The sequence below is a fragment of the Molossus molossus genome, unplaced genomic scaffold (assembly GCF_014108415.1).
Source record: "Molossus molossus isolate mMolMol1 unplaced genomic scaffold, mMolMol1.p scaffold_m16_p_20, whole genome shotgun sequence".
Taxonomy (NCBI): domain Eukaryota; kingdom Metazoa; phylum Chordata; class Mammalia; order Chiroptera; family Molossidae; genus Molossus; species Molossus molossus.
In genome coordinates, this window is record NW_023425356.1 from 16,145,183 (window position 1) to 16,162,017 (window position 16,835).

At 47.4% G+C, this 16,835-nt stretch overlaps 1 protein-coding gene across 2 annotated transcripts; it reads right to left on the bottom strand.

Annotated features, from left to right (window-relative positions):
* Window positions 1–762: 762 nt before the first annotated feature.
* On the bottom strand, window positions 763–10,501 carry TRIM45 (tripartite motif containing 45). Of its 2 annotated transcripts, none has more exons than XM_036272673.1 (6): window positions 9,414–10,056; window positions 7,151–7,829; window positions 5,079–5,209; window positions 4,395–4,509; window positions 2,431–2,557; window positions 763–1,095 (listed from the first exon to the last, which is right to left on the bottom strand). In XM_036272673.1, the coding sequence occupies exons 1-6, from the start codon at window positions 9,899–9,901 to the stop codon at window positions 947–949; spliced, it is 1,689 nt and encodes a 562-aa protein (XP_036128566.1). In that variant the 5' UTR covers window positions 9,902–10,056; the 3' UTR covers window positions 763–946. The 2 variants fall into 2 exon arrangements, with proteins under 2 accessions (XP_036128566.1, XP_036128565.1); XM_036272672.1 differs by having other exon boundaries at window positions 832–1,095; window positions 5,079–5,208; window positions 7,096–7,829; window positions 9,414–10,501.
* Between the last annotated feature and the right edge of the window lie 6,334 nt (window positions 10,502–16,835).

Consider the following 16,835-nt stretch of genomic DNA (forward strand, 5'->3'; position numbering starts at 1 on the left):
ATCTATTCTAGGGAGTGGGAAGAAATAGAAATGCAAGAACCGATTGATCCTTGGGGTTTTCCAACGCGTAGACTGGAGAGAGGAGGAACCAGTGAAGACTGAGAAGGAAAGTCAGTGGCAGGAGAAATGAGAAGAGTGATGCCACCAAAACCAGAAGACGACATTTCTGGGGAAAGTGATCTGCTGTGTACTTCCTACACCAAGAATTCTTTTCTACTCTAAGTAGGCACACTCTTAGGGGTCAAACTGCCTGCTGACTTTCTAGGTACATAGACAAAAGTGACGACTACTCTTTAAAAAACCAAGGGCATTGAGAGAGGTGAGGAGGATGAGGGTAGCTAGATCACCTGGAATGAGCAGAACTGCAATAAATGTATGAAGTTCTATTTCAACACCATTTCCCTTTATTTACTTACTGCTTGTGTGCCCTTAACCAAGTAGTAATCTTCTGGGCTCGAGGTAGGAGATGTACACGGCATGGAGGAGGAGGAGGGGACTTCTACCTAAACAGCAAGATCACATTATAATCCGTTCAAACTGTGCTGGTGAAAAGTGGAAGAATGTGCAGCAGTGAGTTTTTATTTTTGAGGAAAATATCTATATAAAATGTAGCTCAAGGGGAAATAAAAGAAAGGTTAACTATAAAAAAAGTAAGGAACCAAACTATCCCCATGAGCTCTAAGACAATGGCACAGAATCCTTCTGTGCCGCTAACAGAAGACCGCCTCCTTGGTGCAGGAGGAACACTGCTGACCGGTCCCAAGAGCCGCAGAGGTGGAGCCCGCGCATGCAATCAGTGAGTCACTCACAAAAGATGCTTAACCAGAGTATAGATAAGGCACTTTGTTTTTAGACTCTCAGTTTCTTCGGAATGAATCAAGGCCTGGGGTCTTCTGGCAATCCAAAGTGGTGCTGGTTGCAGCTTTTGCAGGTTGACCCAGGGAACTCAGAGTGCCACGGTCCTGAGCAGACTCCTCGCTGCGTTCTGCCCACCTGTCCACGTGCATTCGGACTTCTCGGTAAACTTCCCACAGCATGACCAGTGGGGACGACCTGGGTGGCCTTTGTGTCCATGGCCACAGCCTAGGTACCCGCCTGGTGGTACAGAGGAGAGGGGAAAACACCATCAAGAGTGAAGGCCACCAGTTACCATGGAAATTAAAGTTCCTGGCAACATTCCAACTCCTGGATGTGAAAACATCTAATAAAGACCGAGTGAGAGGTACAAGCTATTGGGCGTCTCCCAGGACTGATTACTGTCGTCCCGCGCCATTTCGTGCTTCGGCTATCAGAGCTTCACTGTAGCGCGGTCAATACTATACTATACGATACTTGAAAACACCGCGCTAGAGTGAAGCCGCGAAAGTCAAGTGCGAAGTGGGAAGGACGACTGCATATAAATAAAGAATCCTACTTCGCAGAAATTCATTTATCGCGGTAGAGTCTGGAACCGATTAACCGCGATAAACAGGGCCAACTGTACAGCAAATGAATTACAGTTAGCTGAAGTTCTGAGAAGTGTTATTTTAATACTGCTAACTCAAGATGAACTGGTTTGGATTTTAACTCTGAAATAATAAAAGAGGATAGAGTACTGGAAATAAAAAGTAAGGTAGATCCTGAAGTGTTTATACCAAAGGGTACAAAAGCCTCACTTAAGGCCCATCATTAGTGTAAGAACACAATAGAATGCTTTTAAAAAATAATTAGCCCTGGCCAGTTTGGCTCAGCAGTTAGAGCGTCAGCCCGAGGACTAAAGGTCGCATGTTCAATTCTGGCCAAGGGCATGTACCTCGGTTGCGGTTCGGTCTCCAGCCCTGGTTGGGGTCATGCTGGGGGCAACCAGTCGGTGTGTGTCTCTCACATTGATGTCTCTATCTCTCTGTCTCTTTCCCCCTCCCTCCCTCCCTATCACTATATCTGAAGATAAATGCAAAAATATCCTCAGGTGAGGATTTAAAATAAATAAATAATTAGATCTCTTGCCTGTGCTGACCTCCCTAACCCCCAAGAAGAGCCAGACCTGGTTCAGTTGGCTTAGTCGTCCACTCCCCTATTCCTGCCTTGTTTGAGACTTCTTTAACCTTCTAAAAGGAACAGGATGGGTTAACAGTATTTGTACTGCCAGGATGCTGGAAAGGGTAGAAACAGGAAACCAAGCATCCAGAGAGAACAGGGCTCATGGGATCAGTGAACTGTATCAAAACTAAATGAGCTCAGGACTTGTAAGGTTGCTGTTTCAATGTTCAGAACAAAGCAGCTTTAAACGAAAGTTTTAGAACTGTGGTACTTATATCCACAGACTAGATTCTTACAAACAAAGCCCAAGGTGGAGTATCTCAAACCTAGTGTCTGTGTAGCAGCCGATTCCCGCTGCTGGGAGACAATCCCAAAGGGGAAGGACTTTCAAGCGCGACAGGCCCTCCTTACCTGGCATGGTGCCCCCACAGGCACAGCGAGCGGTTTTCTGGCCTCCACTGGAGCAGAATGTGCAGCAGTGAAACACGCCTGGGTGCGAGCGGTGCCTTTTCCTCACGGTCACAGTGAATGGCGAGCCCTTCGGTGTTCAGACCAAGAGCAAAGAACAGCACCTTATGTATGAGTCAACAGGGATGTGCTGAGCATCCCATGTGCTAAACAGTGTAAGTCATAGGGTCTGTCCTTAGAGGACACTTGGGGACAAGAACTAGCTGGGTGCTCAGCTGGATAGGGCCAGATGCAAAGGGAGGGACAGAGGCATCTGTGCTGCCCTCCTGGCCCCGAGACTACTTGACACACAAGTAAATCCATTTGTGCGTTCATGTCACTGACTCGGTCTCTCTCTTCTCCACTTTTGAGAGTGCCACAACCATGAGGCTAGGACATCCTGTGATCCTTTCTCGTTTCTCAGCTTCACACCTCCTCCCCTTCCGCCCCTCCTGCCCAGACATACTTGTTTACACTTATTCTGGGACGGTGAAGAGATTTGCAAGGGAGAAGGGTTAAGAGTGTGGTTGATTCTCAGATTAGAAACTCCTCCCTGCCCCCTTTCCTTCAAGGATAACTTCCAGTCTCCAATTTCTAGCCTATTTTAAACAATAAATATTCAATAAGTTGCTGTGTGCCTGTCCATCCCTATGTGAACCATGCAGTCTGAAAGCACAAAATTGAGAGTCTGGCACCTTAGAAGCCTTTCAGATGTTAAATCTCTCTGCCTTTAAAGAGTCTGCAACTTATTTTAAAAACAACTTGGAGTTTTAAAAAAAATGGAAACAGACTCTGATTTTGCTATGCAGGTACTGTGTATTTCGGTACGTTTGGTGTCCTGGTCTAATTGGATGATCATCTCCATGCCTGAATGGTTTGGAAAAAAAATGAAATAATGTATGCAACAACGCCTAACCCACTCTGGCACCCTGCGGTGAGGCAAGCAATGAGTGGCTAGTGAATAGCGTCCCAGTGTGCAGACCACAGGCCTGACATCTCATGACTCTGTAGGGGATTCTAGTGTCCCTGTAGTGTTGACTTCTGTTTGGGGGGAACCTCTGACTGCTCGAATGTCAGCAGAGAGATTCTGCTAGGACATGCTGGGTATGGCTCCAACTTTTAAATTTATAATCTCTAACCAGAAAGTGTTACACTGGTCTGTGGCGGTGATATGGTAACCATGGTAACAGATAAACATATATGGAAACAGAGTAGAGAATCACGTGAGAAGCAGACAGACGACCAGGCAGTTGAAAGGAAAGGGTGCGAGTCTCCCAGTTGAGTTCTAGTTAGTCCATGTCTGGTCATAGTCTGAACACAGCTGGAAAATCCTGAACCAGATTATATTTCTTGAGTGTGTGTTCTTATCTGCTAGTAGACTGTGTGATTAAGGCATCTTTCCAACAAGCCAACTGGGAGAATGACAAAATATAAACATAACTGCCCAGAGGTAAAATAGGGCTAGAGAATTCTTTTTTTTCTTTTTTAATCCTCACCCGAGGACATTTTTCCATTTTTTGTTCAGATAGAGTGGGGGGGGGGGAGAGAAACATCGATATGAAAGGGACACATCGAGTGGCTGCCACCCGCACGACCAACCAGGGCTGGGGACAAACTGCAACCGAGGTACATGCCATTAGCGGGAACTGAACCCGGGTCTCTCTGGACCGCAGGCCGACGCTCTAACCGCTGAGCCAAAACGGCCAGGGCAGCTAGAGAGTTCTTAATCACCAGCATCCTCTGGTAAGAATAAGAGTTGCAAAATCTGGGCATTTCTAAAGGGAAGGGAAGTAAGAAAGAAGAGAATCCTGTTCTGTCCCTCTGTACATCTGCTTCTATGAGAAAGGTCTCCACATCCTAAGGTGACAGAACCCACGCGGGCCAGGGTGAAAGGACTTCAAGCAAGCACACACACAGGTCTTCCTCACCCGCACGTGCTGCTCCTTGACGCAGACCAACACAGTATAGACGCCGGGTTCCTTGGGGGTATAGGAGACGCAGTACGTCCCGTCCTTGTTGTCCTGCACCACCGTTCTGACTGGACTGGATGGAGATAAGAGTTTCCAAAAGCCACTCACTCTCCCAGCCTGCTTCATTATTTCAGGATGCAAAGTGCACCATTACGTTTGATCAAATTTTAGATGCTATTTCTACTTGTCTCAGAAGTTAATTTCACAACAGAAGGGAAGCAAAATAAATGCTAATCTAATCTGCTGTACAGCTGAATTCCTTGAAAACTTTATGGCTTCTGCTGTGCCTTCCCATACTTTGTCCTCCCCTTCCTTCTCCAGAGCCATATAACGGCTCCCAATACAATTTAGTAGCCAAGTGGGGCTGAATTTTGAGAAGGGCACCATTCAGTATAATATAGAATATTTTTCAGTCTACTCAAAGCTTGGGATGAAGACAATCGGGCAGATCGGACCTTTGGGAGATAACTGAATATAGGCATAAACCCACATAAGAAAACACATCAGGTCTAATTGGTCATATCAAATTTTTAGTAGCACTGTGGGGAGGCAGGTGGTAACAACTCCACTACTGCTAAGGATCTCAAGTTTCCAGTTTCATCACCACTTACCACCCCTAATACGTGATTGTGTAGTACAAACCTGTCCTTCTTATCTTTGGGGACAACTGCGACTTGAATGTTGTCTCCTCCCCTGCCCATGCTCTCTCCCGCTGCATCCCTACACAGCAGGGTGAAAGACGCCGTCTGTTTCTCCCGGGCCCTGTGGAGATCTGCAGAAGATAAACACGCAGTCCTCACCTTCAAGACCAACTGCAGTGACTACCTCCCCAGATCAGAGGTCATCTTGCTTTTTCTCTTTAGAACAAGAGGCTGTGCTTCCTGGTCACGGTGATCACCCTGCTCCCTTTCTTCTCTCTTCCCATTCTGTCTCCCAGAGCATTCCTCCTGGGAGTCTCTCCTGGTGAGCCTGGTTCTCTCTCAGCCAGCAGCCTTTGGATCATAGGATCCTGGACCTGAACTTCAGCCCTAAGGAAGCTTTGAAAATACTCAGGATTGGCCTAAGAATTTAGAGGAAAACCTCTAGATCCTGTGAGAGAGGCTGGTAACCCCCAAAATACTCTCTATCAGCTGCAGATATTGCCGGAATAGGCTTGGACTCCATGCAATGAGGTCCTCCACAGCGTGGCAGCTTGTGCCAAGGTGTTGAGGAGATATTCAATAGTAAGGACACAATGGAATACTTAAAAAAAAAATAATTAGAGCCCAGCTGGTGTGGTTCAGTGGCTGAGTATCAACCCATGCACCACGAGGTTGCCAGTTCAATTCCCAGTGGGGGCACATGCCCAGGTTTTGGTCCAAATCCCCCAGTCAAGGGGCATGCTGGAGGCAGCCAGTTGATGTTCTCTCATCGATGTTTTTGTCTCTCCCTCTCCCTTCCTCTCTCTCTAAAGATCAATAAAGGAAAAATAAATAAATAAATAATAATAATAATAATTAGATATCTTGCCTGAGCTGACCCCCCCCCCCCCCCCGTCTTCCCCAAGAAGAGCCAGACCTGGTTCAGTTTAATCACTCACTCCCCCATCTCTATAGCCCCTAGTTCAGCAATCAGATGAAACAGGTTCATGAACTATTGTAAGGTCTATGGAGAGGCTTATGAAGGGTCTAAGAATCTCCTGAAATTGCCCAAGGTAGTAGGTGTTTCTTGGTGAAAGATCATTCTCAAAGGGATATGTGACCTCCAGTTAGCAATTCCTGTGCCAGAGTCAGGAGGACTCTAGGATACAACCTTCCTGTCAGGACTGATCTGTGACATACATGTGTGAATACCATGCTTCGTTTAGAATAGAGCACTGTGGTCAAATGCTATTGTTTTCTCCCTACGGGATGAAATGCCTACCATATTCTTTTATTCATTTATTTTTTATCCTCACCAGCGGACATTTCTCCATTTTTTGTTTAGATAAGAGTGGGGGGGAGGGGAGAGGAACAGAGAGAGAGAGAGAGAAACATCGACATGAAAGGGACACATCAAGTGGCTGCCTTCCGCACAACCCCAGCCAGGGCCAGGGACGAATAACAACTGAAGTACGTGCCCTTGACCGGAATCGAACCTGCGACTCATTGGTCCATGGGCTGATGCTCTAACTGCTGAGCCAAACCAGCCAGGACTACCATATTCTTTTAAATGCCAATGTTCTGTGGCTTGTGTGAAACAAAAAGGGCATAGAAGAAAGTAAACCATAATCTCTTCCTCACTCTTCTGAAACTCCAGAACTTGATCTAAGCGTATGGGGCCTGCCATTCTCTCTGAGCACTTGGGATTTCACCCTGCCCTGAAGTCTATGTTATTATCTCCTATGGGCATAGTCTCTGCTTTGTCTTCTAATAGAGAGAGCATGATCCTTGAGTAGTTGGTAGTTACTACATTTCTCAACTGGAAAAGGGTCAAGCCTCATGCCTGCAAGGGATATTAACTGTACCCTGACCAGAATAAGTCAGAAAGAGCAAGGAAGGGGGGTCACTGTCCTTTAGTAAACTGGTCAGTAGGGAGCTCTTCTTAGCTGAACGAAAGCCTAGCTGAAAAAGCTACATATCTTTAAATACCATGTCCCTGTCCAATGACCTCTCAATGCCAATGGGCAGTGCCTTCCTACCTTCTCCTTGAAGGACACATTTGGCTGGATCGACCTCTTTGGTATTGATGGCCCCATAAACTTCATAGCCACGGCACCGACCTGCTTTCTCCTGAGGAGAGAAGCATATCTTATCGTTTACTCTGGGATGGGCACTGTATTCGACTTGGTTCAGCTTCGTAAGCCTCTCCACTACTACCCCCTTGGTGATGAGAATCTCCACGTCGGAGCCACTGGTCAGCAAGTGCTCGGTGAACTCCACTCCAGTGCGCATGTCTGCCAGCAGCTGCTCCAGCTGTGCCTTCTGCAGCTGTAGGGAGTTCTCCTTCTGGACCCGTATGTCTTCCAGCTGCTTCAGTAGCTTGTCCCGATGCTCCTCAATGGCCTTGACGTAGTTCTCGGAGAATGTTCGGATATCAGCGGCCACAGCCTCTACTCGCTGCTGGAGGGCACTGTTTGTCTCTTTGATCTGTGCCAGGGCTTCCTCCAGGGCCTCCACATGGGGCTGGGTGCCTTTGAGGAGCTCACGCACGGAGTCCCCATGCTTGTGGATAACATTGCTGGTGAAGTCACAGGGGTGCTCCCGGTGCTCACCCACCACACAATCGCGGCACACAGGCTGGTCACATAGCTCACAGAACAGCCTCAGCTCCTCCGCAGGGTGAGCAGGACACAGAATGGCTTTCCCAATCTGGCTGTAGCCTTTCAAGTCTTTTATGTCCACCATGGTATGATAAGTTGTTTTCTTCTGTCGCCTAGGGGCAAGCAGAGTCAGGAACAGGAAATTAGGGAACCATTCTAGTTGAGAAACAGTCCAACAATTTTAAGAGCATGGGGTCTGAAGTCAAATAACCCTGAGTTCAGTTCCTTGCTCTAACCTGTTACTAACTACATGATCCCCTCTGATTCCAGTTCCTCATCTGTGCAGTGGGGATAGTACTCACCGGAAAGGGCTGTTGTACAGAATAAATGATAGTAAACTAGGGCTCTCTGGTTTAGGACATGACATTGTAAAAGGCTGCAACAATAAGTCTACATCCTAGAACTTTCCCAGAGTCAAACTGGCAAGTTTAGACAAGACCCACAGCCTACTCCTCCAGCAAGCTAGAGGTGAGAGCAAGGTGAAAACCCAGAACTAAGAAACAAATGTGCCAGAGAGCACAGCAGTAAGCCCCCGGCCATTAAAAAGCAGTATTTGCCCCACAAAAAGATGTTGGTAAGGCATTTCCTTTGACTAGTGCCTACATCACCCAAAGCAGCAAGCTAGAATTTTCCTCAATAGGAATGATCAGCATTAGAGTGAAATCAATGGTCAGAATCAAAGCTCTCTTAATTCCTCTCTTCTGCAGCCCTCTAGAGATTTCAGGGAAATCCCTAGGAACTCATGGTGACTGTTAGGGCAACCTGAAGCTGACACACCTGTTCTGGCACCAAAGGAGTGGCTGTAGAGAAGACAGGCTCAGCTGTTTGTCTGGCAGCAAGGCAGTCACAGTTACAAGTTAAAAATAGAAAGACTGAAGACTACTAACTTCTGTGGGTGAGGCAAGAGAATAAATATGGAAGGCAGAACTTAAAAACTACTTGAGGCTAATCCTAAAAGCTTGATTATTTTATATTCTGATGTCCTGGAATGGGGATGGGGGTTGAGAAGGGACAGAGATTCATGACAAACTGTTCACCAAATGCCATAAAAGACACAGTATGCACCCCAATGAGCACCAACCAGCCCACCTCACCAAGCTCCAGAGTGACTCTAGGGTACAAGGCAAAGGCTGAGTTGGGGCCCTGCCATTCAGCACCTTACACTGGGAAGGCAGCATGGAGTAATAGAAAGCAGGGAATGCAGTCAGATCTGGATTTAAAATTCAGTTGTTATATACTACTTACCAGCTGTGGGACCTTGGCAAGTCACATATTGCTGAGCTTGTTTCCTCAATAAATAGGAGTGGAAACAGTGCCTACTTTTTAATAAGAAGTACAAGGATCAAATGAGATTGAGGCAGGGGCTATGCTATTCTATTCATTCTCCTCTGTTTCTCCAGCACCCAGTAAAATTATCTGGTATACAAAGAATTGATGATCCAAGAACACTGTGAATGTGCTTTGCAAACTGAAAAGGACTATGCAAGCCTTTGATACTACTGTGAGTATTATATAAGGCTACAAGAGTTAACTACTGTTCTAGAGTATTTGCTCTCACCTCGTAGATTGCTCTTTGACCTTCCGTGGCATTTGATAAAGTTTTCCTTTTCATTTGCCCACCAAGGAGGGATTTTTCTGTCTCAACACTCTTTCTACTCTGCTCTTAAGCCACACCAGTTTGGGTATCCCATCTTTACCTATGCGCCTGGCAGCAGAAATGGCAGAGATTGGCTTTGCAGGTCTGACACCTCTTCTCCACTTCCCTGTCGCTGCACAGGTCACACACCAGGCCCTGGCCTTCCCCACGCAGATTCTCCAGCATCACATCATTCATGGCCAAGTGGTCTATGGTTAAAGCCTTCACTCCACCCGTGGGCAGGTCCACCTGAGCATCACATACTGGACAGAGGATGCCGGTCTGCGGCTGCAGGCCGCGTGGCTTGAGTTCCTGGAATATTGACCCCTCAGAGCTTGTGTCAGAGTCTCCCCCTCGGATGTCCACTACTGAGAAGGGTTCCAGCTGCTCCAAACACGTGGTGCAAACTGTGTGCAAACATGGCAAAAGCCTGGGGGCTTTGAAAAGCCCCATGCACGAAGGGCAGTGAGTCTTGCCTGCGTTCCCAATGCCAGTCCCACTGGGATGTTTGCCCACGAAGCCCAGCAGCGGCTTCTTCTTTTCTGACATATCCCTTACGTTTATGCCCAGTATCAGAAAAGGCCCTGGGTGGCTCTGTAATGAAGTAGTTGATTAAGCCCACCCAAAGAGAAAGTTTCCAGAACTTGAACAGAGACCGTGGAGACTCGCTCTCCAGCACATCAGAGGGCAAAAAAGAAGATTCCTCAAAGGAAGGATCCACAGATCTGCTCAGGAGTGCCCCCTCCTTTCCATGGCATCCCATACCAGACACGCCCACGCCCACGCCCTCCTCTGCCCCCCAAGTCCTCCCCGGAAGCGCTTCCAGGTCTAGGTCTCGAACTAGTCCTGCAGCCTTCTCCCGGACCCCTACTCCTCTCCCGCCCTCCACTCCCACCCCCCTCCCGCCCCCCGCCCCACTGGTCCTGCGCTGGACACGCGACAAGCGCCACCCTCGCTCCCGCGTGATGAGGTAGAGGGGCCTCCCGCTCCTTCCCCCGACCCGGCCCTTCGGGGAGGGCACGCGGCGGGCGAGGGTGCCGCGAGTCCCCACCGGCTCCTCGGCTGCCACCGCCTCGCCAGGTTTCGACCCCAGGTGCCGAAAGGCTCGGGCCCCTCCTCGCACCAATCCCAGCCCTCTCCTCAGGCGAGTCCAATCACCGTCCGAGAGGGGCGGCCCTCGCCGCGGGGTCCCTCCGCCGCCCTCCAGAGTGACACCACGAGCACCCAATAAGCTTTGGAAATCCCACATCGCCTGTCCACTCAGGCCGGGAAGGGAGCAAACTAAGTAAAAGCCGCGGCGGGGCGGCGGGGCGGCGGAGGGCTCGGGCCTCGAGGGCTGAGCCGCATAGGATAGCCAGCGTCACCATTTCACGGGGATTGTCCTCTTTATCTCTGTGGTGACAGAGAGGCCAGTGCACCACTTATAGAGCCGCGTTGATATGTTTCGGGGTGGCCTCCTTTGCGTTCTCGGATTGGTCGCACGAACCCAGGCTGGCCCTCCCATTGGTGGGTGGAGCTGTCAGCCAGCCCAGGGCATGCTGGGAGTTGTAGGACGAGAGGTTTTTCTGGTTGCGGAGACTTACGACGCGGCGACGAAGTGTCCGCTCAGGGCTAGTGTGGGCATCCTGCTTACCCCTTAGGCCCATTGTGCCGGCCGCGAGGGCTTCTGCGGCTCGCCAGCACCTGGCATTTTCCGGGACTAAGGGCTCCTCAGGCCCTGGTCCTGGGACCCGTTGAACCAAGGGCCGGCATGGAGGCCTTCATCCGGCCTGCGCCGGGAGCTCCCCATTCCCTGGGGCAGGAGAAGCCGCTGCTTCACCCAACGGGGCCAGGCGTGCAAATGACCTAAGGGCTTAAGTATTTCTCACCCGGAATCCTACAGTTATGCATAACAGAAACGAGAAGGTTGCCCCGTAGTTTTTATCAGTCAATCAAGGAGGGCCCGTGCCTGGTCACAGTGGGTTAGTGGAAGATGCCAAGGAGCCATAACCCCTTTGTGGGATCGGGAAGATGGACTCACTTCGCACCCTTTCTAATTTCTTTGTCTGTTTATAAGTGGCCTTACCAGTGGTCTCCCAGTTCGCCCATGTGGAGGTTTTGCTGTACCTGGATCTGGGACCTGTATCTCCAAAATTCCAGAAATGGTAGCACTAGCTCCTCACCTCCACTGCTCCTATCTGCAGCCGCTTAAGCTTGTCTAGTAGGTTCCCTTTTCTCACTGCTTGCTTTGTCCGTGCCTTCCCCTACTTTGGACTCCATGGACGGCTAGCTGTTTCATTGATGCCTTCGTTATCCATTTCTACCGTAGACACAGTGCCTAGAGCCTAAGCTTTAAAAAATAAGAAAATCTGAGAAAACAAAACTTGTTGACTCCAAAGTATGAAAAAACAAAAAAACCTATCTACAAAAATTGAAATGTTTAGCCATTTCTAAAATATATACAACACATCAATGAGTCCAATGTTACTTAAACAGGGTGCAGCAAATGTAGGTTTACAGTTCATACGGAAAATAATACAATAATTCATAAGTAATAATATAAGAATAAACTTGCATGTTCTCACAACTGTAAACTTACTTTTGGCAGCACCCTGTATATAAAAATTACACGTGATTTCCAAAAGTAAGCATGCCTACAAAGATCTTAAAATAGTCCTTACCTAGATTTTTTCAGCTTCTTGTCTTCTCCACACCTACCCTCAGAATCTGCTTTCTCCACTCCAGTGTGCTGGAGAAAGTCACACAAACTGCACACTTGGGTTTGCTATATATTCTTGCTGGAACTTTACCTCAGCCCTCCCTGATGCTTGGTGATGTTTCTCCTCATCTCTTATTCATGTGCTATTCCATTTCCCATGTAGGTGTTGCAATCTTTTGTTTAAGAAGTGCTTTATAATTTACATTTGCATTATCTTGTTTAATCCTTTCACAACTCTATGAGGAAAGCCTCAGAGAAATCTGGTGGTCAGCCCAAGGTAACACATCTGAAGACCTGAACTCAGTCTTTTTTTATTTTTTATTTTGTTTCTTTATTGATTTTAGAGAGAGAGGAAGGGAGGGGGAGAGGTAGAAACATTGATGAGAAAGAACATCCATTGGCCGCCTCCTGCATGCCCCGCACTGGGGATTTGGCCCACAGCCTGGGCATGTGCCCTGACCAGGAATCAAACCAGCGACCTCTTGGTGCATGGGTCGACACTCAATCACTGAGCCACACTGGCCGGGCTGTCACACTTATGAAACCTTTGTATTTAAAGAATAGTTTATTGATTTTTAGGGAGAGAAAGAAAAAAATATTGATGTGAGAGTGTAACATTGATTGGCTGCCTCCTGCATGCCCCCTACAGGGGATCAAGCCTGCAACTCCTGCATGTGCCCTTGTTCAGGAATTGAACCAGCAACCTTTTGGTGCGTGGCATGATACCCAACCAACTGAGCCACACTGGCCAGGGTATGATGCCTTTTGTTTGTTTAAGAACTCTGATTTTTAAAAATATGTTTTTATTGATTTTAGAGAGAGAGAAAGGGGAAGGGAGAGAGAGAAACATGGATCAGCTGCCTTTTGCACGCCCCCTGCTGGGGATCAAGCCCGCAACCTGGGCGTGTGCCCTGACTAAGAATCGAACCAGAGACCTCTTGGTGCATGGGTCAGTGCTCCACCACTGAGCCACACTGGCCAGGCCATGATGCCTTTTTTTTTTTTTTTTTTTAAATCCTCATCCGAGGATATTTTTCCATTTTTTGTACAGACAGAGTGGGAGGGAGAGAGAGGAAGAGAGAGAGAGAGAAACATCGATGTGAAAGGGACACATCGAGTGGCTGCCACCCGCACGACCAACCAGGGCCGGGGACAAACTGCAACCGAGGTACATGCCCTTAGCGGGAACCGAACCCGGGTCTCTCCGGACCGCAGGCAGACGCTCTAACCGCTGAGCCAAACCGGCCAGGGCATTAAATCTTTATTGTTGAATGTAGAATGTATTACAGGTGTTCCACATTTTTTTCCCCCATTGACTCCCTCCTCCCCACTCCCACCTCCCTCCCCCTTTCCCCAGACTATTGTCTGTGTCCATTGGTTATGCATATAAATTCTTTGGTTTATTTCTCCCCCCCCCCCCAGCCCCTTTCTCTTTGAGATTTGTCAGTTTAGCAACCAATTTGTACTTCTTAATCCCTTCACCTTTTTCACCCATTCCCCCAAACCCCCTCCCATCTGGCAACCAACAAAATGTTCTCTGTATCTATGAGAATGTTTCTGTTCTATCTGTTCATTTTGTTTGTAGATTCCATTGTTGATACATATGTATTCATTGCCATTTTGTTTGTTCATATATTTTATCTTTTTCTTCAAAAAGACCCTTCATCATTTCATTTAATAACGGTTTGGTGGTGATGAACTCCTTTAACTTTATCTTGTCTGGGAAAGTCTTTATATGTTCATCGATTCTAAATGACAGCTTTGCAGGATAGAGTAATCTTGGTTGTAGGTTCTTGCTTTCCATCACTCTGAATATTTCTTGCCACTCCCTTCTGGCCTGCAACGTTTCTTTTGAGAAATCAGCTGACAGCCTCATGGGAACTCCCTTGTAGGTAACTAGCTGCCTTTCTCTTGCTGCTTTTAAGATTCTCTCTTTGTCTTGAACCTTTTGCATTTTGATGATGATGTGTCTTGGTGTGGGCCTCTTGGGGTTCATCTTGTTTGGGACTCTCTGTGTTTCCTGGACTTGTATGCCTGTTTCCTTCACCAAGTTAGGAGAGTTTTCTGCCATTATTGTTTCAAACAGGTTTTCGATTTCTTGTTCTCTCTCTTCTCCTTCCAGCACCCCCAAGGTGCGAATGTTGGCACGCTTGAGGTTGTCCCAGAGGCTCCTTACACTATCCTCATTTTTTTGGATTCTTTTTTCTTTTTCCTGTTCTGATTGGGCGTTTTTGCTTCCTTATATTCCAAATTGATGGTTTGCTCCTTGGATTTACGTACTCTATTATTGAAGCTGTGTAAATTATTCTTTATTTCAGTTAAAACCTCCTTCGTTTCTAACTGTGCATCGATCATTTCTGAGTGGTCCTTTTTTATGCTCTTGAGGCCCTCACTGAGTTCATTGAGCATCCTTATAAGCAGTATTTTGAACTCAGCATCTGTTAGGTTGCTTATCTCCATTTCACTTAGTTCTTTTCTTGGGGTTTTGTTCTGTTCTTTCATTTGGGACCTGTTTCTTTATCTCCTCATTTTGGCTGCCTCCCTGTGTTTGTTTCTGTGTATTACGTAACGAGAGGTATGGGGCTAGCTGAGACCAGATGCTGCTCGTTTGAAAAAAGTTAGGAAAACCTGAAGCAGGATCCAAGTCAGGCCAATCCTATGGTTAAGCAAATGCCAACAGCTTGGATGGGCCTGAACGTTGTGTGGGGCGGGGCCTCAGGGAGTCAGCAGGGCGGGGCTACCAGTGTGAGCCAGGTTGCTGGAGTCCCAGATATGGCGGCTGTCTGTCGCCCCCGGGAAGGGCTCACCAAAGGAACAAAGGCCTCTGACAGCACGTTTGTCCCGGAGAAAGCCCCTCTCCAGCCCTCGCTCTAGTGCCAAACAGTTCTTCCCTGTGTGTCTCTGGCGCCCCTCGAGCTGCCTCCCCTCCAAGCTTAGAGGGAGAGAGTCCGATAAGTCCGTGCGCGGGCCCTTTACAGAGCTGCCTGGGGCTTCAGCCGCTTCAGCTTCCCTGAGCCTCAGTTCCCGCTGGTTTTTCCAGCCAGAAGTGATAGGGATTCTCTTCCTGGCACTGGAACCCTGAGCGGGGCACCTGGTGTGGGACAGGGACCTCTCAGTCCTCAGGAAGGACCTTCCCAGCCGAGGTGTCCTCCTGATTTTTATCCGCCACACGTGGGTGTGGGACCAGCCCGTCTCGCCTCCGCCCTTCCTACCAGTCTGGATGCGGCTGCTGCTTTTATTCCGTAGTTGTAGGACTTCCATTCAGCTTGATTTCAGGCGGTTTTGAATGGTGGTTGTTCTGTAGTTTTGTTGTAACTTTGATGTGGTTGTGGGAGGACGCGATACTGCGTTTACCTACCCGCCATCTTGACCGGAAGTCCATGATGCCTTTTTTAAGGTTGTATCTCAACCACCTCTTTCCTTCCTTTCTCAGCTTCTTAAGCATCTCAGTTTATTTTTTTTTTTTTTTTTTTTAATGAATTTTTATTTTATTTTTTTTTGTTACAGACATTTTACCTTTTTACCCCGTTGGCACCCCCCCACCCCACCCCCCCTCCACCCTGTCCCCGGCTTAGTTGTCCATGTCCATTGGTCATGCATACATGCATATAAGTTCTGTGGTTTATCTCTTCCCACCCCCCCACCCCCCATCCCCTCTTCTGAGGGATGTCAGTCTGTGCCCTACTTCCATGTGTCTGGGTCTACTGTATTCCTCAGACTGTTATGTTCATTATATTCCGTATATAAGTGAGATCATGTGGTATTTGTCTTTTTCTGCTTGGCTTCTTTCACTTAGGATAATACTTTCCAAGTCCCTCCATGTTGTCTCAAAGGATAAGAGATCTTTCTTTCTTACCGCTGCATAGTACTCCATTGTGTATATGTACCACAGCTTTTTTATCCATTCGTCTACTGGTGGACACTTGGGCTGTTTCCAGATTTTAGCTATTGTAAATAGTGCTGCTATGAACATGGGGGTACATATATCCTTCCTGATTGGTGTTTCAGGCTTCTTAGGGTATATTCCCAGCAGTGGGATCACTGGGTCAAATGGAAGTTCAATTTTTAATTTTTTGAGGTAGCACCATATTGTTTTCCATAGCGGCTGCACCAGTCTGCATTCCCACCAGCAGTGTATTAGAGTCCCCTTATCTCCACACCCTCGCCAACACTTGTTGTTTGATGATTTGTTGATGGCGGCCATTCTGACAGGTGTGAGGTGATACCTCATTGTTGTTTTAATTTGCATCTCTCTGATGATTAGTGATGTTGAGCATTTCTTCATATGTCTCTTGGCCATTTGTATGTCCTGTTTGGAGAGGTGTCTATTCAGCTCCTCTGCCCATTTTTTAATTGGGTTCTTTGTCTTCCTTTTGTGGAGTTGTATGAGCACTCTATATATATTGGAGATTAACCCCTTATCTGATACATCATTGGCAATGATGTTCTCCCATACAGTGGGTTGCCTTTCCATTTTGATGATTGTTTCTTTTGCTGTGCAGAAGCTCTTTAGTTTGATGTAGTCCCATGTGTTCATTTTCTCCTTTATTTCTGTTGCCTTAGGTGATGTGTCAGTGAAAATTCTGCTCCGTATGATGTCCGAAATTTTGTTGCCTACATTTTCTTCTAGAATTTTTATGAATTCACGGGTCACATTTAAGTCTTTTATCCATTTTGAGTTTATTTTTGTGTATGGTGTAAGTTGATGGTCTAGTTTCATTTTTTGCATGTAGCTGTCCAATTTTCCCAACACCATTTATTAAAGAGGCTGTCTTTACTCCACTG